The 24036-nt window shown below is 33.5% G+C and overlaps 1 protein-coding gene across 2 annotated transcripts in view; it reads left to right on the top strand.

Annotated features, from left to right (window-relative positions):
* Positions 1-24036, top strand: part of AP3B1 (adaptor related protein complex 3 subunit beta 1) — a 263801-nt gene that overhangs the window by 144207 nt on the left and 95558 nt on the right. The window contains exons 16-20 of one of the 2 annotated variants that reach the window (XM_055342262.1): positions 10762-10948; positions 11898-12028; positions 17160-17268; positions 19964-20126; positions 23560-23707. In XM_055342262.1, the coding sequence (XP_055198237.1) occupies positions 10762-10948; positions 11898-12028; positions 17160-17268; positions 19964-20126; positions 23560-23707 (738 nt within the window). Of the gene's footprint in view, positions 1-10761; positions 10949-11897; positions 12029-17156; positions 17269-19963; positions 20127-23559; positions 23708-24036 lie in introns of both variants that reach the window. The other variant, XM_055342261.1, reaches the window with a different exon arrangement.

The following is a 24036-nucleotide window of genomic DNA, read 5'->3' as shown; positions in this document are numbered from 1 at the left end:
CATTCAACAGTTACTATGTGTCTGTTTCTATAAGGTTCTACCTTAGAAGGTGGTGCAGAGAGATGACATTCCAGTCTAGTAGTGGAGAAAAACAACAATGAAATAGTAGGCAGTAACCACTGTAGTAAAATGTTAAGATACAGCAGAACTTCAGAGGAGAAAGTTATTGAAAGTCTGGTAGTGGAAGGAGGTGAGGGATCAGAGGAAGTTTTGTGAAGGATTAAGACTTTTTTTAAAAAAGATTTTATTTGTTTGTTTATTTAAGAGAGAGAGAGAGATAGCAAGAAAGAGCAAGCACTGGGGAGAGGGAAAAGCACACTCCCTGCTAACCAGGGAGTCTAACATGGGGCTGGATCCCAGGACCTGAGAGGAAAGCAGACACTTAATGGACTGGCCACCCAGGCGCCACTAGAATAAGAGTAGAGGAGTGAGAGTCATGAAACAGCTATGTTTGTTGTGAATTTCTTGTTTATTGATAAAAACACCATGTTAGCTTGATACCCTAAATCCATGTAGTATTGTGAAAGCCGTAACACTAGAATTGGCTACTTTAAATGTTATCTAGCTTCCAGGTATTATAATACAAAATTAGTATGTTAAGACTGAAAGTAGTTATGTCTTGTAAAACTAAATGAAGGTTGGTTTTCGCCGTCTTTGTAGCTATGAAGAAACAATAATGGAGAGTGGTACTTTTTGTTCAGAAGTTGTAGAGTGTATTCCATATATTTTGAATTTGAAGACAACCATACCTTGCACTTAGACATTTTTTCCTTGAGCTATATTATTAAATGAAGTTTTGGAACTCAAAAAGTTCTGTTTTGGAACAGAACTTCTGAAGAGTTCTGTTGTATATTTTAGAATGAACTTCTAGATAACCACAAATTAACTTCACCACCAACTAGTGAAAGCATAATATTTAGAAAATATACTACATTTTCATAAAACTCACTGTTTTTTAAATGATTAAATATAAAAATAGGTGAATGGCAGTTTCTATAGAGTTGTGCTCTGTTCTCCAATTTCTTTCTCAAGAAAAGGGGTTATGAAAGAATTGCTAAAATAAGCATTAAAGGGTAATTCTTATCACCATCAACTTGGCAGCATTGTTGTTACATGATTCATATGTTTTGGATGTGAGACAGAGGCTGAAATGATTTATTTCACCTAAATGTAAAAAATTGTCTTCTGTACTTGTTTATTTTAGCTATCTTTAAAGGTGAATTAAAGAGACCAAGCCACAGTGCTCAGGGACTGGTTTGCCATGAAGTGCTGATATTTATTTGTAGATCTGAATGCCCTGTGATACCTCAGTGAGCATTCCAGAATTGTTATTGAATTAAATAGTTACTTGGAATATCTAAGTTAATTGTGTTCATTTGCTTGCTTGAGAAATAATTGAGTAATTAATCTCTTTAATACTTCAAAATATTTTTACCTGGTATGAATTCTAATTGAAAAATAAGTCAACAGTCTACTTTCAGTGTATCAAGTTAGTTCCTCCTGAACTGACCCTCCCATAAAGAACAACTATAAATTCTGGAAAAAATTAAAAATAACTGCTTGAAGTCTTAGAAGAGTAAAGAAAAGCAGGAAGATTCTGGAGAGGAATTAACAGCTGGAAGAAGGGAATGGCACAGAGTACATTTCCCCACTTTTTAGCTTTTATCCAGAGGACAGGCTATATAGTCTCCACTCTGCACAGGGGCTAAAATTCCAAAACGTCCTTCTGGCCTGACGAAGTAGAGAACATAATTCAGGAAAACGATAGACATTGGAAAATTAGGGAAGAATTCGAGAAAGGAGAGAGCCAAAGTACAGGAGCCTCAAGATCTGTGAATAATTCTGCTCTGGTCTCTGGCTGACCCCTGAACCACACATACACAGGGTAGATTCAGAACCACATTGCTAAGAATAAAGATACTGAATTAAAATCTGAGCTGCATCAAATAGACAGAATTTGCACTTTAAACTCACCCACATTAATTGCTTGCTAAAATAAACAAAATCAATACTCAAAATGCATCTGGGTGACTCTGTCAGTTGAACATCAGACTTTCGACTTTGGCTCGGGTCTTGATCTCCAGGTCCTTTGGTTGATCCCCACATAGGGCTGTACATTCAGTGGGGAGTCTGCTTGTGATTCTCTCGCCTTCTGCACCCCTCCTTCATGCTCTCTTATAAGCTCTCTCTCTCTCTCTCAAATAGATAAATCTTTTTTAAAAAAATCATTACTCAAAGAGTGTAACAGTGTCCAAGGCCTCTAAAATATAACATTCATAATGTCCAAGATACAATCCAAAATTATTCTGTATAAGAAGAACCACAATGTTTAAAGGATATGAAGTTTTAATTTATGAATATATAAAAATTTTTGGAGATGGATGTTGGTATTGGTTGTACAACACTGTGCTTGAACTACATACCTAAAAATGGTTAAGATGGTAAATGTTACATGTTTTATCATGCACACACACACACACACACACACACAAGCAAAACACCAGGAAAATGTGATCAATTTTCAAGAAAATTGAAAGAAACAAGAGAAACTAACTCTGAGGTGATCCAGATGCTGGAATTTGCAAGCAAACATTTTGAAGCAACTTTTTATAAGTGGAATCATCAATATAAAGAACAGTATATTCACAATGAACAAAAAGATAAGAATTCTCAGAGAAATAGAAATTATAAAAAAGAATCAAATGGAAGTATTCTAGAACTGAAAAATACAGTACCTAAAAAAAATCAATATCTTGTCTATCATTAGTATTATATATTCTTCAACATTTTAATATTTTTCTTTTTGTATATACATATGTGAAGCTGCTTCATACAGTGTTTTTGGTTTGTTTTTAAGAAAACATGATTAACACTCTTTAGGTGGACTTTTTCAGTAAGCTTCTTTAATTTTCTGTCTCTAGGTTATTTCAGATGTAAGTTTGTGTTTGGAAGGCAGTTTATCTGTTTGATGACTACCAAAGAACTATTGGATGTCAATTACTAGAGGGCGGGTAGTGATTGAGAATACAGCCCCTCATATTAGACTGTCTGGCTTCAAATCCTGTTTTGCCACTTACTAGGTACATGATTTTGAACAAATTATGTAACCTATCCAGGACCTATTTTTCTTACCTATAAGTTGGGGATTGTAATAAATAGTTCTTTATAATGCAGTGTTCTTAAAAATCATTGTGCTTTACAAAATTGTGCAATAAAAACTACATTTTTTAATTGGAAAGATTGAGCTGGAGGGATGATAAATTCATGTGATGATAAAAAGAACCTAATAAAAACGAGTACAATTTACACATGTAAAAAGGTTAAGAAATGGGGGATCCCTGGGTGGCGCAGCGGTTTGGTGCCTGTCTTTGGCCCGGGGCGCGATCCTGGAGACCCGGGATCGAATCCCACATCGGGCTCCCGGTGCATGGAGCCTGCTTCTCCCTCTGCCTGTGTCTCTGCCTCTCTCTCTCTCTCTCTCTCTCTGTGACTATCATAAGTAAATTTTAAAAAAAAATTTAAAAAAAAGGTTAAGAAATGCATAAATAATACAATGAATATAACTCTTTACCTTGGAAAAGACCTGACATGGAAATGGGTGTTGAAAAGGTTGTATTTGTTTGTTAAGTAGTAGAAGAAAAATTAATCTGAAATTGGATGGAAAGCTGTACCATTGATAACACATGTAGTTATCTGAGGTAGATGTTTGAGGTAGGCACGTTTTGTTATTCCTACAAAGCCCAGTTCAGCTGGTAGCAGTTTTCTGCCTTCACCGAGTATTTCTTATAGACAAAAATCATGCCTATGCAAACACAAAATTCACGTTATGCAACTGAATTGGAACAAATCTACATTTTCAGAATAATTATTAGAGCACTACTAACTATATATACCTCACAAAATTATTATAAAGATTAAAGGAGATAGTCCAAGTAAAGTGTTAGGATTTCCTGGGTTGTAATAGTATTTAGTCCATGTTAGTTTTTATGCTCTTTTTTGTATCCCTAGTTATACTGTTAACCAGCTGCCAGGTTATTCATGGAGAGTATGGTTATTTATAGTAAAGGAACTAGTCTCATTATTGAGAATCATTAGGAAAAACACTCCTTTTAGGTTTATCCTACTGAGAAAAGGGTGCTAGAAATCCCTCCTTTTATGACGAAAAAATCGTTAAATATGAATATCAAGAGTAGAGAAAGCTGTTAGAATACTCATACAAGGAGAGTAATTTTACTATTATACAGGGGAAAAGCTGAAGGACTTTGAAATTATTTGAAGTTGTTGAAGCTCTATAGCTGTTAAGGCATGGTATAAAGATTGAGCATGACTTCCTTGAAATAATCTACTTAAGTCTGAGAAAGAAAACTAAGAGTTGATTAAACTTAATAGCAGTTAAAAATTAATTAATAATGGGTGCATTTGTTTTTAAACTTCCTGTAATCTTTTAAATGTAGCAATAATATATGTTAGCATTTTACTTAGCTCGTGTTTTTCTTTTCAGTTGTGAGATAATGCAAACCTTAGAAAAGTGCAAAATAATATGAATACACAGATACCACTAAAATGAAGTCAATATCTTTGCCATAACAGTTATTATTTTTTAGGGGAATGCAACAAGTAAAAGTAAAACCTCAACATCCTGTTCATACCTTTTTTCCCCTCCCCATTGGTAGCTACTGTCATATTGGTGGTGTGCTTCAGTTATGTGTGGTTTTACATTTTTATTATATGAATATATATCTTTACACTATGTTACTGTTTTGTAGGTTTTGAAATTTTGCATAAGTGGGAATTCTCTTTTTTGCTTACTCTTGTACCCTTTTTTCACTTAAACCATGTTTTTAAAATATTGACATATAAAAATATAATTCATTTATTTTAAATAATTGTCTCATTTTCTATGACACAGGTTTCTGCTTTTCTGCTATTAGAAAAAAGTGATTCATAGAGTATCCTTAATACTTGTATTTTCTTTGTAGTGCTTTTTAGACTTTTTGGTTCTTAGTAAGTAATTTTATAAGTCACAGTTATATTTGGGGGATCCTTCCTGAGGTATTAAAAACAAATTTCCTCTTGGGATGCCTAGGTGGCTCAGTTGGTTGAGCATCCAACTGTTTGTTTCAGCTCAAGTCATGATCTCAGGGTCCTGGTATCAAACCTCAATTTGGGTTCTACACTCAGCACAGAGTCTGCTTGAGATTCTTTCTCTCCCTCTCCTTCTGCCACTCCCCTTAACTCGCATGAATAAACAAACAAACTTAAAGATGGGTGTGTGCCTTCGGCTCAGGTCATGATCTCCAGGTCCTGGGATCCAGCCCTGCAATCTGGCTCCTCGCTCAGTGGGGAACCTGCTTCTCCCTCTCCCTCTGTCTGCAGCTCCCCTTGTTTGTGCTCTTTATCAAATATATAAAATCCTTAAAACAAAAAACTAAAAAACGACCACAGATTCTCTCTTGCTCCATGATTCAGGTCTTTTGAGAAATCTCTTTCTGCCCCAGCATGACTCAGCATGACAGCAAAAGGGCCTCAGGCTCTATGCAGTGACATCTCTACTCTCTCGGATTTATTTTCTGGCATTAAAAAATTCAAGCAAATATAGCATATAAAGAAAGAGCTTAGAGAAAAATTTTCAAGTTGACAAAAATATGGGTATTGTTAAATTCAGGAAGTTTTATCCAAGTCACATAAAGAATCCTGGTTACTCATGAAATGATGAAATTGATTACATGGAACACTGGTACTGCTTAGATTTCCGTCTGGTGTAGGTTAAGAATTATGTAGCTTCCTTTCATTTACCAAATCATTTGCCAATACCTTCCTTTATAAAATAACAGCTGTGTGGAACCAGTATTAAGTTTCACTATGCTAAATGCTGAATTCTGTGTACTTTTTTATTTTCCTTAAATTAAAGAGCATATCTCAGCTGATTTTTGGACTGTATCCTAAGATACCTTTTTTATTATTTTGTGCTGACTTACTAAATATTTGAAGAAAGCTATTGTTTGAGCAAATATTTACCAGTTTATTACTTGTCAGAGTATTTAGGTAGAAATATGATGCCCATATTTTGAGAAGTTTTTCTTAAATAATGAATTTTAAAATTTTTATATAGCATTCCCCAAAATTCATTTTCCTATGTCACAGTGACTTAGAATCAGTCTGAAAGGAATGTAGTTGGTGTAGTGTATGGGTAACATTAGCTGTTAGTTCGTACCGGTCACAATTCCTTAAATCTAAGCAGAAAAAAATAATCTGAAATCAAAATTTAACAAATAGTTATATATAAGATATTGTTTTGTTATTGAAGTACATTGATTTATTCTCTTTGTCTTTTATAATTTTATGAGGAAAATCTATTTAAAAATACTGTTTAATGTCCAGTCTGGTTTTGGATTGAGTCTTTGGCTATGTTAAAATGCCCATGATTATTTACTTGACCATTGTTTACTTTCTTTGTCACCGTTGCCCAGGACAGACCTAATTTATGTTTGTTGTCACTCTGTTCTATCCAGTTTAGAATTTGCCCCCAATTTTTCATTTTTATCCTTAATAGCTGTTGTTAAAATAGGACAGAGAAAGTTTCCAGATCTCCGTATTCTACTTGCACCTTTGCTGTGGTTTTGTCTAATGATATGTAAGACATAAGTGCAATGAACAGAGATTTCATTTTAATATATAGGACATTTAAATCCGAAAGAATTTCTTTCTTTTCCAACCTTTTTGAGACGTAACATAAGTAATTTCTCTCTGTTACAGCAAAGTGCAGAATGTGTGCTGATAAAATGAGTTGCATCCTGACAGGGCAAGTAGGAAAAACTAAGTCCTTCCTTTTTTTAAATGGTGGTGAGATAAGTGTTGAAGTATTTTATCCACAGACAACTTATACCAGCAGGTTGTGCCATGACCTGTGCAAAGTATGACTCAGTTGTCAGTGGATGTTGAGAATCAAAGGAAAAAATGGGAAGTTTGGGGTTGGTGGTAGGTGAAATATGTGCAGGAGACAGTCCTGTCATAAATCAGTAGAGAGTGGTCAAACCACTCTCTCTTCATCCAAACCACTCTCTCTTCAGTACTACTGTCATTTATTGTGCAGTGCAATAAAGCCTATTTATATTATTATTTGGTAGTTCTTTATCTTGTTAAAAATCCAGCAGCAACCAGTTCTTAAAAATGAAGTGTGTAATTAATGAAGAATGAAGTACTGAATTTCTTTCTTGGTACTTAACATGCACAAAATGTTTATTGATGTTTACCATCCACTGTGAGAGTTGCAATGATATCCCTGACCACATAGCAACCGAAAGATAAAATGTGTCTGCTTAAAAAGGATCAGTGTCTATTTAAAAAACCTAAGAGTTATCTTAAGATGATTGTGTCCCAAGATAACAATTAAATATATACAAGTACAGAGGATATTTACATATCTCTCTGTGATGCAAAATCTCATTTAGATAACTTTTTAAAAATTAATTTTCTTCATTTTTTATTCCAAGTTCTCTTTTGCATGTATGAAAAATGAAGCAGTAATTATTAATGTATTGGCTCCATTAGCAGAAAAAGGACCTAAACAATGCTAGTTTTCAAATAGCAAATCAATTAATTCCAATAATAGGTTGACTCTTCTCACTCAAAGCTTTTGTAGGTTTGCTCTGTCAGTGCTATAAATGAAATCAAAGCAAAGCTTTGGAAGTTTATTCTGTCAAAAGTGCTGTAAATGCTCTTTTAAATTTAAAAGGTCAACATGGAAGATAAAACTACTTGTTTTTGCTAAAAATATTGTCAAGATAGAATCGATTTCTTATTAAATTAAGAAAAACATGGAAGAGAAATATTTTAGAATTGGTTGTGTCTACTGAAATAAAACTAATGGTCAAATATACTGATATTTTATATATATATGTATATATATAGTTTAATTGAACTACGGAAGTCTTCTCATGAAGCTAATATTGAAAAAAACATATTTCAGCATGACAGCACACACTCTTGTACACAACTTTTTTGCTGCATGTTACTAAATGGATCCTAAAAACATTATTTTGTGAAAAACTGCTTTGTAAATTAACCTAAGTGTCTTATGTTGGCTTTTTTTTTTTTTAATCTAGGGAGCAGGGATGGGAATAAGTAAAACTTCTATTTGTTAAATTCAAAATCAATTGGAAAATTTTAAAGTGTTTACCAAATGGAGTGCCAAAAACCTTTAGCTTTTGAAAATTTTAGCAATGGCAATTCTTGGAAACAAATCTTGCAAGCAAGGAGTTATTGAAATTTATCCCTTCAAGTTAAGTGATAAGACCCCAAGATTTATTTTAGAAATTCTGTCTAAGTTTGCAGTATCTCAGATGAGGTGAAGATGTTTTTTGATGGAGCTCCTATTTTGTATTAGAGTGAAATGAAATTGAGAAAGTAATTGATTTTGCATTTTTTTAATTTGGTGAAATATTTTAAAAAGTATACATAGAGAATGACTTGAAAGTTTTGTCTCATAAAAATAGTTACCAAAGAAAAGATTGTAGGGGTAAAAGTTAAGTATCTGGACTTGATATATTTACAGATTTCAGGGTGACAAAAAAGCATGACAAGAATATCCTTCTTGTCAACAGAATTTTCCTATGCTTACCATATTGTTTAATACTATAAAAAGGGTGTTTTCTTCATTAAAAATATTATGAGCTGTAGAAAAGAATAACTTGAAAATGTCAACAATATCATAATTACTGATCATAAAATTCAATTTTGAAAAGACATACTTATTTTTTAAAAAAAGTTAAGACTATAAAAAATATGTTCTTCAGAGAAATATCAATGACTAGTATTAGAAGTAGATACTTCTAAGAAACTGATTAAAGTATATGAATTTATGGTGAATAATTGTTCACATATGTTTAATGCATTATTTTACATAGATAAGTTTTTACCTTTTAGAAAGAATTTTCGTTTTGAAATGCTTAACAGAAATGTTTTAATAAACCTACCAATATAATCAAACAAATGTTATAGTCAACAAATGCATACTTTAAAAATTACAAAATTTTACTACTTAAAATTCCCTAACTCTTGTGTCTGTTAATATATTGAAATAGTTTAATTTCTTAAAAATTAATTTTGGGGATCAGAAGTAGAAACAAAATCATTCTACTGACTTAAAAAAATTGTTCAGTTACTGTATCATACACCTGAAACTAATAAAACACTATATGTTAACTATACTGGGATTAAAATTTTTAAAAAATCGTAACGAACAGACTTATTTTATTTCTCTGGTTTATTTTGATCAGACCCTCTTAAACTCCACACTCAGATGGACTTCAGAGTTACCCTGGTTGTAAATTCTCCCTGTGCATTTGAGAAAACTGATGGTTAGTGTATTTCCCAGGCTGTCTCAGAAAGCTAATAACCTAGTCCAGAACACCGCACTTTGTTTTGAGCTGTATTCCTCATTTGGTGAATATTTTGCTAATTGTTTTTTAAATGAATCATAGATTTTTTCTTATCTGTAGCTGAACCAGCATGGTCTAGTAATTAGCGAATAGCAATTCTTGGTAACCAAATTCGGGATAGTTCTATTAACATTTTTCCCTTGTATTTTTTATAGTTCTGCTTTATTGAAACTAGGTTAATGCTTTTTAAATGCATTGTTACTGCAAGAAGGTTGCTTTCTATCCAAATCAATTATCTTAACCAATTATCACTATAAAAGAGTTTACCGCACCATTTGTGTACTTTGACTTATTGTTCTAGAATTGTCTTTAGCTCTGCCTGACCTGATTTAGTTCATTTTGTGTCCATTCTAATGTCTATAAAACGCTGTAATCTAACATATATTTTTTCATATATTGTGAATCCTCCCTAATTTATAGTTACAGTTGTATTTGTGCAACCAAATTAAAACTGTTTTTTCAATAAAATAACTGAAGTTTAAAATACAAACCTATTTTGATAATATTTTGATTTTGGTTTAATTAATTAAAATTATCTCTATATGTTAATGTAGTACATTCAAAAATTGACTTTGGAAATCTTTTTATGGTGTAAAAGCTACTATAATAAGTTGCTGCCTTACATAAATAAATAAATGACCAATATTACTGGAGGCTATAAGCAGCATGGGAAAAAAATGGAAGGAGTCTTTTATCCTAGTTTTTAGAGGGCATCAGCAGCTTGCTTTTATGAAAAAGTAACAGCTAAATGCACTGCAAATAATTTGCAGTAATCCAGTTCAGTGATTCATGTGTCTGCTTTAATGGGTCATAATTCAGGGTAAAGTAACTGAGTGCAGTCAGAGTGCAGACACTGCTTATGCCAGGGACAGTATCTCTTCATAAAACACACCTCAGGAGAAGCAGTTTGCCAGCCCCCTAATACTCTCTGATGTTTTGATGTCCTGCATATTTTTCCGATTAAGTTTTGAGTGCCATGTTTTTAGTTGTATTTCCACATTCATTATTCTCACGTAGACCCTTCAGCGGGTTTGCCATATATGATTATTTTTTTAATGATGCCTTTCTTTCCACTTCAGCAGTTTAATAATCTAGCACATGGCTGCTTCTCAGTACTCAGCATTCACCTCCCCAATACGGAAGAGGACATGTGCTTTGGCTTCAAAATTCCATTTGCAGCGTTAGAAATGCATATTCCCTACGGAACAACATTTGTTTGACATAACCATTCATTTTTATTACCTCTTTAAATATGTTTATCCAGAGTTATCAATAATCATAAATAACTGTATTCTCATCTTGTTCTGTTTTTTTCCAACAGACAAAATTGCTTACCCAGTACATATTAAATCTCGGCAAGTATGATCAAAACTACGATATCAGAGACCGTACAAGATTTATTAGGCAGCTTATTGTTCCGAATGAGAAGAGTGGAGCTTTAAGTAAATATGCCAAAAAAATATTCCTAGCGCAAAAACCTGCACCACTGCTTGAATCTCCCTTTAAAGGTATTATTATCAGAATATAATTGCAAAATGTGTTAACTAAAAAATTATGACAGTATGCCCCTAATACATTTTAAATTTATCTGTTAAAAATATAAATGATTAACCTATATAAGTATATAAGGATGGTATACTTCCTACTCATCTGTTCTTTAGAGCACCTTTATATTAAAGTTTATATTTTTATACACCGTATTTACCTAAATAATTTCATTCTTATGATTTTATTTTTATTCTTAACAGTTTAGCTGGATAGTAGATGAAAGCTGTGTTGTTCTGATAGACATTGACTTCATTTCTGTTTTAAGTAGACAGTTTTATTTAATAAGGAGTATAATTTTTACCTTAATAGTGAGTTGTTACTAATTAAATATTCAATGTACAGTAACAAAACTTTTCTGGGGAGAATTATTTCCTAAAAATATCCCTTTAAATTTACTTTTTAAAGATCAAAGTTGACTTATTTTTCCCAGCTTTTAAAAAGAGTGATTATTTTATTAGTTTTAACAAGTAGCCATCAGAGTTAAAATCAAACAATTATATACCTTGGTTTTCATTTTGTTTCTTATTTAATTGTTGGTGATAAAAAGCAGTTCAGTTTTGTAGAAAAACCATTAAAATTCTGGATGTGTTTGTGCTAAGACATGTATATGGATTGTTTAACTGTGCTGTCATTCTTAATATTCACAGTAAAGTAATTTTTAGAGAAGCTACATTTCAGAGCAACACCTCTAAACACACTGACTGATTAGCTTTTTTATTGACCATTATGGGAGAGATTATTGTAATCTATGGACTGAAATCAGTTTTTTGACCTATGAAGAGCTTCCTAGTTTATATTTATTCCTTGACATTTGAGGTAATATGCCAATTACCTTGAGCTCTGATGAGGATTGTTCTCTGTTATATACAGCTCATATTGTTTATTTTGTATTTTCCTCTATTTTAATAGATAGGGATCATTTCCAGCTTGGCACTTTATCTCATACTCTCAATACTAAAGCTATCGGGTACCTGGAATTATCTAATTGGCCAGAGGTGGCGCCGGACCCATCAGTTCGAAATGTAGAAGTAATAGAGTTGGTAAGTTGACCTTTCTGAAATTAATTTTGTCAAGCAGTGGGAGATTCAAGAATAACTATTGTTTTATATAAAAGCTTTTTTGGGTGGTTGAAAATTGAAAATTGTTCCGGTATTTCTAAATGTAATGTGTTAGATATATCTTGCTGTTATGGGAACTGAATATTGTAGTATTCCTATGTCATTGTACATGTACTTGTTCCTTTTCTTCAAGGAAATAGAGAATTGAATTCCCTGCATCAGTGCCACCCACATTTTTGGTATTGCATTTTTAGCTGTGTAGATTCAATTTCTAAGGTATTTAGTCTCATTGGATTGAGTTTTTCTACTTTGTTTAGAGAATCGTAAGCTTCTTGTCAATATTTTTCTAAATAATTTTTGCTGTTCTCTTCCAGAAAAACCATACAAAGTGTTCTTCCAGATTTTTTGATAAACCTGTTTTAAGTGAAGCCTAAACGTAAAAAGGTTGCATTGTGTACAAAAAATGTCCTCAGAGAAGGTCATAACTAAAATGAATAATATGTTGTTTTTACATTTGAAAAGTAAAAGCTCTCTAAATAAATACTCTTTTCCTAGATCTTTAAAAAAAAATGCTGGCTACTAAACTAAGAGAATTAATGTTCTTTGCTAATATTTTTCTTTCTTACATGAACAAGAAAAGACAAGGGTCTTCTGATTGTCTTTAAAAATTGATTATGTGAAATATATCTGGTACTTTTTAGAGTTAATAAAAAAGAACAATTAGGTATTACATTCTGGGTGCTTTTCTGACAGAAAAGATGTATCGAACTAGGATTCAAATAACCAAAGTTCTTTACCACTAATTCCTCTGGGAAAGTCAGTTAATCTCCTTGTCTATTAAATTTTCCATATAAAAAGGAAGTCTTTGTTACTTTAAATAGAAAAGTTTCTACAACAGGCCTAGCCATGTAATTTGGTCCTTTTGAGAAATATGTTTCTCTTAACTATTCAAACTTATCCTGGCTTTGAAGCATGTTCAGAAACAATAATAACTATTATTGGCTCTGTTTAGCAAACGCTGGCAGTGTACTTTGATAATGTTTTGCACACATTATCTTGTTTAAACCTTATAACAATTGTAAATGATGGCTATTGTTATTCCGATTTTACAGATGAGGAAACCAGGGTTCAGAGAACTTAAGTTGCTCAAGCTCATGTAGTTAGTAAGTGATAGAACTGGGATTCTAACCCAGTTCAGAGTCCACTGTTCTTGCTGTCACTTACTGCATTTTATTACGTAACATGAGGAGAGGAAGCTTGAGCTCATTTGCAGATCTGTGCTATTCTTAGTACTTGGCACTGTCATTTTTATGTCATGGCAAAGTATCTCTAGAGGTTATTAAACAAATGTGAAAGTTATTAAAACTAATTGTATGTCCATTCCTCCTTGAAACTAAGTTTGGTTTTTTTTTTACTCAGATATACATACTCTTACACACTCTTTAAAGATTGGCTTATTTGTGCAACTTTGTGTCAGATGCTAGAATACAGAGAAATTTTCTTTGTTTTGATTCCTTCCAAAGACTGAATCTCTCTCCTGATTTCTTATTATGCCTGCTCATTGTTTTGTGGTCCTGTCCTTTTCCATTGTTGGGTACATAATGTTTTGGCACACACAGAAACATCCTTTTATCCTCCCTCCTCTTAGATGCTGTCCTTCCTCCTTGTGGCCCCATCCACCAAAAAAATTAAAAATAAAAACAGCTTATCTTCCCAGATATTTTTTCTTTTTTCTTTTTTTAAAAATTTTATTTATTTATTCATGAGAGACACAGAGAGAAGCAGAGGGAGAAGCAGGTTCCATGCAGGGAGCCCGACGTAGGACTCAATCCCAGGACTCCAGGATCACACCCTGGGCCAAAGGCAGGGGCCAAACCGCTGAGCCACACAGGGATCCCTATTTTTCCAGATATTGATGGCAATGCTCTGCAATTTAATTTGGTTTCAGCAGTATCCTTGTATTGGCTGATGGATTGATTGGTTGGCTGGCTTCTTCCATTGTCTTGTGCTCTTCTAAGTGTAACTACCTCACAGGGACAATACTTAAATAACCAATTTTCTTACGCTCATATCACCTATCCAGTTCAACAGAAACAAGTTGATTTCTTTTTCATTTTGCTGACTGTTTTCTAATAATTGGCAACTTATTATGGAGAATGATTAAAACTGATGGAACCTGGTTGAAGAAAACTGTCCCCATCCATTGATAACTATGCAAAAAACAGTTTTAATCTACTGGTCTTTAGACATTTTGGAGTAAAATTATAAGAGATGTTAAGTAGGTATAAAAATAATATACATAGTTTTATTATCAAATGTAGCTACAACGGTGCTGAAAGTAGTGTTCCTTATAGTCTTTCTTGCCTCTCACTCTATCACCCTCCTGCAAAATCACATCAATTTATTTCATGCACATAATACACTGTGCTATCCTAGTTTTACCATAAAGTGATCTTACAGGGTCGCATCTCACCAGTAGGAAATACAACCTAGGTTTAAATAATCTGATAGGGAACCTAGTTAAGATTGGCAGTAGAAGTCAGTTAGGATTACACACTACCATTTCCAGGATAATGGATATAACATTTATTTATATTATGATACCAATAAGTTTTGAAGATCCTTTAGAATTTTTTTGCTTGGTTCTAGACAATCCTGCCCCTTAGAGAAAGACCATCTTTTGTATATCAAATGTATTTTGCTTTATAAACCATCTACTTTTAATATTTTATTCCTCTCAGGACTTTTCAGATTAGTCCTTCACTGTTGTCTTCCTCTTCTCTTTCTCATTACTTCTTTTGCTCAGAATAATAGACTTACCATTGTCATAAAGGACCATAAAAAAGTTAAAATGTTTTTATTGCTTAAAACCTAAAACTCTATGAATAAAGAGCTCATGGCCATGTCAAGATAATTTACCCCTTTGAGCATAGAAGCCTTATTTGTTGATTTGGTCTTACCCTGAAAGCCGTCTAGTTAAGTAATTTTTTTCCACACATTGGTCTGAAACACTTTAATCAGGCTTCAGAAAAATATGCTTGTCTTAAGGATTTAAGAAAAAATATGACCTTCAGTGTTTACTAAATATAGGAGAACTTTATATTTATATAAAATCAGTATCTTTATTCATACTTGGAGGACAGAGCATTTTAACATATATAAAAAGAAAGCAGTACTGCTGACCTTATGTATCTTATTCAAATATATTCAAGGAATTTTTACTTATTTTCTATTATTGTCTATATAGTAATTTTCCAGGTTATTGAAGCTTATCTTTTTAAGCAACATACCTTAAGCCCTAAAGCCCTCTAGATCAGGTCTTTACAACCCTAACTGCATTTTATAATCACATGGAGATCTTTCAAACTTATGTGAGATTTGTAGCAAACGATTTAAATCAGAATCTGTGGAGGTAAATCCCAGGTATTAGCTTTTTAAGTGTTAGTATATTGTTTGTATTAATATTTTGAAGATATTCTTAGTGATTTTAATATGCATCCACTGTTGAAGATCATTCTTAAACCTCTGTCATGTACTCTAGCAGACTGACACATAGTAGAAACTCCATTGAAAATTTGATAAATAAATGAGTCTTAACCATTTTTGACCTCTTAAAAAATATAGATTTCCCTGTGTATGAAACATAATTTTTTTGATAAATCAAGGTCACAATTATGAAAACAATTTGTTTTAATACACTGTATTAAAGTCTTTAAGGAGCTATTCACACAACTCATCATTATTGTGCCAGACACTTTTGAGATAAATCAGTGTACAAAGTATTCAAATACCCTGCTCTCCAGAAGCTGATGTTCTAGCAGGGATAGACAATAAAATTGTAAATTGTATAGTGTGTTGGAAAGTAATAAGTGCTGTGACAAAAAAAAAAGCAAAGATCAGAAGTGCCTGCAATGGGGACGCCTGGGTCCCCATTGCTCAGTGGTTGGGCACCTGCCTTGGCCCAGGTCATGATCGTGATCCTGGGATCCAGGACTGAGTCCCACATCAGGCTCCCTATTGGGAGCCTGCTTCTCACTCTGCCTCTGTCTCTTTCTCTCTCTCAGTCTGTGTCTCTCATGAATAAATAAATCTTTTTTTTTTTTTTAAAAGAAGTGCCTGCAGTGGGAGGTTGGAATTTTTAAATAGGGTAGTCCTCTCCAAGGTGACTTTTGTGCAAAGACTTGAAGGAAGTGGAGTGAGCCATGCCGTTATCTGAAGGAGAGCATGGGAAGGGCAGTCAGCTGGGGAAGGCTGGGAAGCATGACTGAGGTGTGTGAAGGAAGAATTAGGAGGTACTGGTACAGAGTGGGCCAGAGGGAGAGCAGTGGCAGGAGGTGAGAAAGGATACACAGGCTTGGTCCTGTAGGGCGAGCAGATTATTGTAACTACTGGCTTTTTCTGAGTGAAATGGGAAGCTGTGGCAAGCTTTCAGACCCAAGAGAGGCTTCATCACAGACTTCGGTTTTAATTTAGTCATTTTATCTCCTGTGTTGAGCAAACTTGGGAGTTGGGGAATGGGGGTATGAATAGAAGCAAAACAAGCAGTTGCAGTGATCTGAGAGATGGCTCTGACCCGTGGTAAAGGACCAACTTGTCAAAAGGCTTTTTTGTGGATTAGATGTTTAAGATATGAGAGAGAGAGAGAGAGAAGTCAGAGACTACCCCAGGGTTTAGGCCGTTGAGGCGGTAAGGTTTGATTGCCTATACTGTTTTCAGGTGTGTGTTTATAGCTTAACCTCAGTATTTAGCTATGATCTTGCATTTCTTGTTACTGTTATGGTGTCTGCCTTTAACTGCCTTTACCTCTTCTAGAGCATATTACTTTCGTTCAGATCTCCTGCAGACCACCAAATACAAAAGTATTTAAAACTATATGTAAAATAGGGTTGTTGGATTTAACAGAATGTGCTCTGAGATTCGAGTTCCTCTATTTAGGAGTAAAGGGGAATCAGCCTTAATGCTAAATCTTCTAACGGTTGCTTTCTCTTTTGAGAACTGCAGCTTTCTTTTGGGTTCACAATGTATTCTGAATGATTGTTTGCCAGAAGCCTGAATCCCCTAATGAGAATTCATTTGTATTTACAATTTTCCTTTTTTTTTTTTTTTTAAGCAGGCAAAAGAATGGACTCCAGCAGGAAAAGCAAAGAAAGAGAATCCTGCTAAGAAATTTTATTCTGATTCTGAGGAGGAAGAGGACTCTTCTGATAGCAGCAGTGACAGTGGTGGGGTTTACAATTTATTGAAAACACTTTGTTCACTATAGCTTATGTGCTGTGCCTCCAAAAAAAAACAATAAGGCCTAGTACATAATATTCAACAAATGGGTTCAAATAAAGTTTATACTATTACTATAATGCCTATCATTTACATGTCATTTTATAGTTTTCTAAGTAATTTCTGATCCTTTCTCATTTGACTTTGCCTCTTGATCATCTAGCTAAGAAATGATAGAGTTGAAACAGAAACTCATGCTTTTTAAAATTCTAACCCACATTGCCTGTTATATTTATAGCATATTGAAAAACATGATTTTATATTTGATAAGCCTTTAGTGGGACCTTTAAAAGTAACTCTCTTCTATAAAAAATGTACAGTTTATTTTAACCATTGAGTAATCTGTTCTTTATCATATTATACTCTTTTATTTCTAAATGAACCTGTAGAGAGTAAAGCTAAAATTAATAAATGTCTTGTGTATTATAAAGAATCAGGTAAAATGATTAGGACACCATATACAATGAAAGAATGCTAAACAGGAAGGATTTAGAAGTGCTGCATTTTAGTTATGCCAACCGAATAAGGCACTTGCCTTTGTCTTTTTCTGTTTAATGAAGAGGCAAAGTTAGATGCTTTTAAGGCCCTTCAGTACTAAAATTCTTTGAGCAGTTTGTGTAATGAAAGATACATTGGAGTTACTTTCTAGCACTCTTTTTAACAATTAACCTAAGAGACATATCTGACCCAAGATCAAAGACACCTTTTTCTTCTATAACTTTTTCCTTGAAGAAACCAGAGCTCTTCACTATTGTTTGGTCATCCATTACCTTACTCTAAGGTAATTCATTCACTTTTTCCTCAGTTTCCCCTATCAAAATCTTTGTTTCCTGTATCTGATGAATTAATCTGTGATGTATCACATTCTGAAATGATAGGTCAAAAATGGAGAATATACTTCAATGTAGAGTGTTAATCCTAAAAAATAGGGGATTTTAGGAATAAGATCATTAGGAAAGATCTGTTTGTATAATTAAAAGTGTACCATATGGATATTTATTCATAAGCCTCCTATCTGTTCATAGGCTAACTTTTTAAAATACATACTTGAAATATTCCTATTTAGACTTCATGGGTTGATCTGAGTATGTGGCAGTTGTTCCACTCTAGCTACTGGAGGAAACGGTATCTTTTCTCATTAGAGATTATGAGATTATTTTCCCCATGAGCACGTCTTCTAGAGGATAAACAAATTTCCTCAAGGATTTTACTATCTTTGACATAAAATTAATGCTGAATGAAAACTTGTTCACTTTTCAGGAAGGTGGGGAGGATGTTACTAACCTGAAAATTGAAGTTGGTTCCTGAAGCAAACTGAACCCAGACTCCTTTGAAACTCCCATGTAATTAACATAAGAAAGTAACTTAGAAGCTATCATTCTTTTCATTACTTACGGGGTAGGTCAGTTATCTGAGTTAATACATACATGTGCACAGCTTTCATATCACAACAAATTTAAAATATCCTGTTCAGTTTTATAATATTTGGGTAAGGTAAATTTTGCTCTTTGTAGAAGCTGATGATAATGAATGCCTTTCCATGTGGCAGGCACTGTTGTGTCCTAATCACCCTTACATGTTTCAAATCCTTAAATCTTCACAACAGCTCTGTAGCTAGTAGTATTGTCATCATTGCTGGAAAGGAAACTAAGACCCAGAGAGGTTGAATAACTTGCTCAGTCTTAGAACTTGTAAGTGGCAAAGCTAGGATTTGAACCCAGAGATTCCTACTTGAAAACCCATGCTTTTAACTACTATATGCTATTCCAAAGGAATATGGGTAATCCTAACTTTTCACTGTGTGATGCATAAATCAATCCTCATAAAGTAGATACTATTTACCTATTATAATATGTTCCTAGCTAAGGGCCCTTCATCAGGTAGATAATAGATGGGGGAACAGTTTGTCTCCTCTTATCTAGGCTACAGCTTTATACTATAATCATTTCAAATAGTAAAAAATTATGCTTCATGTTTAAAATACACACAGATAAATTACATGTGTCACTTCTGGGAAGAGTCCTAGTATGCTATAATTTGTATATAAAACATGGAAATGTATAGCTCCACAGTATAATTTTATGATCTCTTTGACCTATGGAAAATTCCTATACTACCTGAAATAAGTAATAACTTTGTAATTAGTAATTTTATTTATTGTCTTTGAGTTGAATTTTTTACAAATGAGTCAAATGGCTCATTCCCCTCTCAAAATTTATACCTAAAAGGATTCATCTCTTGCCACCTCTCAATAAAATTTCTCACCATCAGTAGAATTAAAAATTATTTCTCTATCCTTATACATTCCTTAAAAAAAAGTTTTTGCCATAACTAAATACTTAAGGATTTGAAAAATGAGATTCTCTCAAATTTGGTTTACTTAGTTCACCTTTTCTTTGCTTTTCCCCACTCACTCTCAGAGTGCCTTGTCTGTCTTTTGGAGCTCCTTACACACACTGTGGCAGGAACGTGGGTGTGGGAGGACCGAATGACAAGAGTGTGGAAATTGAGTTGAACAAGTGGGGTCCAGTAAACTAAAATTCAACATCTGGTTTCATTTCTAATGAATATTGACAGTTACTTGGGTCCTTATGTATAATTAAATGGCTCTAAATCAAGAAGCATCTGGTTATATTTTTTCAGAGAGTGAATCTGGAAGTGCAAGTGGAGAACAAGACGAAGAGGGAGACAGCAGTGAGGACAGCAGTGAGGACTCCTCCAGTGAGCATAGGAGTGACAGTGAAAGTGTGTCAGAAGTAGGAGACAAAGGAACAGCCAAGAGGAACTCCAAAAGTAAAGGGAAAAGGTAATATTTTGTCATAATTTTCTGTGAAAATTCAAAAAATATTCTGTGGCATTTTCCCCCAGGATAACATTTCCCTTTAATTTGTAAAGTAAGTGAGAAAATACATGTATTTTTACCCAAACAGATACTAGTTTTGAGTTTTGTAAAATTAATTAGAATACTAGTTCCCATTATTCTATAACTTACTATAGTTAGTTTTCATTTTGAACTTGAACAAATCTTTGGGTTACATTTTGAAAATCGGTATAACCTTGGAAGGCTGAGTTAAGTGATCAAGAAGTAGGTATGAAACACTTAATTACCTTTTGTAGCAATTTTGCTGAGGGCTAAAATTAAATCCTTCAACACTTTGCCATTATGTAACTAAGACAATTGATTTTTCTAAATAGTGTTATAGTAAAAAGATTATGATCCAAATATTGGAGTCAAGGGCTGTGAAGGAAGACGGTCATAAGATATTTAAGTGTTAGCGTTTTTTTAAGATCTCCCATTATCAGCATTATCGTGTATTAAAATGTCATTAAAATTTTGAGTAATTGGGGCTAATACCTTGGATTGTATGAGTCTGTTTTCCCCCTTGCTGTCAGCGAGTGGCCTCTGCAGACATGATGGCCCTTTCCCTCAGAGCCTGCTGCCCGCTCACTTGATGAGCTTGCAGCCCAGCTCAGTCGTGGCTGACAGCACTGATTGGGGCGCAGTACGCTCTCTGCTCCTTTTATTACAGACAGTAATTAAAGCAACTCGCCCTGCCACTTCCATAACAAACACAGCATAATGCCCTAATTATGACTTTATTAATTTAAGTCAGGATTTAATGATTTTAAAAGTGATTTATATTGTTTTTCCTGTTCAGAACAAATGAAATCTGTAGGTTAAATTAATACAGGCTTTTCATCATTGCAAAGTTAAAAAGCTAGTTACCAGTAAATTCTTTTCATTAGATTAACATCTGAAACTCTAAGCAGTAAGGTAAACAGTAATTACCCATCAAAATTGAGTGCTGCATAACAAAATAACACTTTTACCTTTAAAATCTTATCTTAAAAGCTGTAAGTTAAATGTATGCAGAATCATTCACTTGTTGCAGCGAAGGATTTACTTGGTTTGCAATATCCTTTGAGGGAAATTTTGTACTTCAGGTTTAATATCAGAATATCTGTGATTATAGTTCATAAAAAGTATGTTATTTCCTGGAAGGGAAAATTTTGTTCAGTGTACTCAGTATCTTTAGCAAAAGTCAATATGCTAGAAATTTTTAATCGTGTATCCTGTTAGATTCATTGTGTGTTTTTTTCCTTCAGGAATGGAGTTTTCTCTTTGCCTATGTTTTAATTTAAAAGAATTATTTATTACACCAAAGGGAATCTCAGATACACTGAAAACCTTATATTTTTAAGTACATGTTTTAACCATTGAGTTGGGAATAGTAAATTGCCATTCTTTGCTACTGGAAAAAAAAAACATATTTTTTAGTCATTGAATATAATTACATGTGCTCTGAGATGTTACCATGACTTTATTTTTAATAAACAGCAATCGTATTTCCTCCACAAAAATCAATTCTAGGAAATATTGATTTCTTTCCTTGTCTCACTACTCTCTCCCCCTGTGCTTTTCTGCTTGTCTCTTAGAATTTTTTTTTCAAACACTGCTGGTGTACCTATATGATAAGTCTTACTAAAAGCTTTATTTTTAAGTAATCTCTACAGGCAACATGGAGTTTGAACTTAAAACCCTGAGGGGGAAAAAAAAAAAACCCTGAGGATAAGAGTCTGTTTTGACTGAGCCAGCCAGGTGCCCCTGAATGATAATTGCTTAAAGCTACAAGCTTTAAGTGTCTTTAAAACCACCCTTTAGTAGTCATAACTATTATGATTAAATTTGAGTTTTACACTCCAAAGTATTTTTCATTTGAAAGGAGCTAGTATGGTGTAGTGGGGAAAATATGGTTGGTTTTTTTTTTTTTTTTTGAAAATGTGGTCTTTAGAATAAGAAGCATAACTGAGTTCAAATTCCAGTTCTGCCACTCCACGTGATGTGTCCTTGAGCAAGTTTTTTAACTTTCCTGAATATTATAGAATAACAATACACTCAGTAAGAATATGTTGGAACATCTAAATTAGCTAATTGATAACGAAGTTTCTAAAACTGCCTGACACAGTATTAAAAAAAAAAATAACACACACATGGAAAGAGAGCTAGGCCTTCAGTTTTGAGAAAATGTAGAAGACCATAAGGCATCTCTCTTTGAGAAAAGACCATTTGGCTACCTCACCTATTCCCTCTCCTTGGAGAACTACCTCCCTACTTGAGACTATCCCTATTCCCTGCCTTACTCCTATTTCTCAGCTTATGTGTCTTCCTCTAGGAAGCATTCCCTAATTTGGTTAAGTTTGTTTAGATGCTCTCTCATGACACATTATACTTTATCACTTATTACTTACCATACTTTATTGTCATTGCCATCTTCTCTGTATTTTCTAATGGAATGTAGACTGTAAGGGAAACAGAGATCGTCTATACCTTATCCTTAGCACTGACTTACTGGCAACACATGGTGGGTGGTCAGTTAATATTTATTAAATGAATGTGTGAGTAGCATCAGCATTTAGGTTTGATCATTTGGTATTTTATTTTAAAAGTTTATATTTGATTATCTTGTATTTTTAGTAAGACTTTGCATTAGAAGAAATCTGTGTTGGGGCACCTGGGTGGCTCATTCAGTTAAACATCTGCCCTTGGTTCAGGTGGTATTCCCAGGATCCTGGGATCGAGCCCCACATTGGGCTCCCTGTTCAGTGGGGAGTCTGCTTCTCCCTCTCTCTCTGCCTGCCACTCTTCTGCTTTTGCATGCTCTGTCAAATAATCTCTTAAAAAAAAAATCTCTTTTGATCTGGTTAGCATTTCCTCATAAACACAGTTTATGAGTCACATTTCAGAATACATGTAAATAATTTTCTTGGACAAAACAATCCATAAAGTGCAAATCTATTTTAGCAAAAGTATATGTATATTTAAATTTATGAATGAACATTTAGCATTTTGAAACATTTTAAAATCAGTCTTAAGTATCTTTGAAGTTGTTTCTATTAGCACCTAATATATATTCCTGGTAAATCAAACATTTAATTGTTAATTGTTTTCTACTGATATCATTTAGTATTGTTTTATGATTTTTTGCATTTGAAGTATATGTGACGTGGTAGTATAATTGATTTTGATTGGGTTCTGATATATATATACCTCTATTATTTTATTAATATGCTCTGGAATTTTAAAACCATTTTTATTGTCTTTTACATATTAAAAAATGGACTTTGAGGGAAACATATTTCTCTAGTAAAGGTTCTGATTTATAGGCAAAATGGACATATAGCTCCGATTTGCCATATAAAGGATTTAACGTTGATATTTCAAAATTTATTATCCACAGTGATTCTGAAGATGAAGAGAAAGAAAATGAAAAATCTAAAACTTCAGATTCTTCCAGCACTGATTCTAGTTCAGCAGAAGAAAGTTCATCAGATTCTGAATCAGAATCAGAATCTGAAAGTGAATCTGAATCCAAAAAAGTTACTATGGTAAGAGATTATTGCACATTACTATAATTGAAAGTAAGTATTCTCATAGCCTTTTTCCAATTAAGAATAAATACTTTTGGAAAAGTTCTGTTGAAAATCCAGACATTGAGAAAGAAATTTAACATTGTCACTGACAAAATAAATACCATCTTCATTCATTCGTTTTTTTATATTAGATAATTGCTTCCTTTTTGTTAACTCAGCCCTACAGAGAAATTGGAAACCTTTTTTTTTTAAGATTTATTTATTTTAGAGAGAAAGTAAGAACGTGGTAGGGAGGGGCAGAGGGAGAAGAGAATTCCAAACCAACTCTAGGCTAAGTACATAGC

This window comes from Nyctereutes procyonoides, unplaced genomic scaffold, assembly GCF_905146905.1.
Source record: "Nyctereutes procyonoides isolate TBG_1078 unplaced genomic scaffold, NYPRO_anot_genome, whole genome shotgun sequence".
In the NCBI taxonomy this organism is placed as follows: Eukaryota; Metazoa; Chordata; class Mammalia; order Carnivora; family Canidae; genus Nyctereutes; species Nyctereutes procyonoides.
This window is presented reverse-complemented; position numbering and strand designations above follow the sequence as displayed.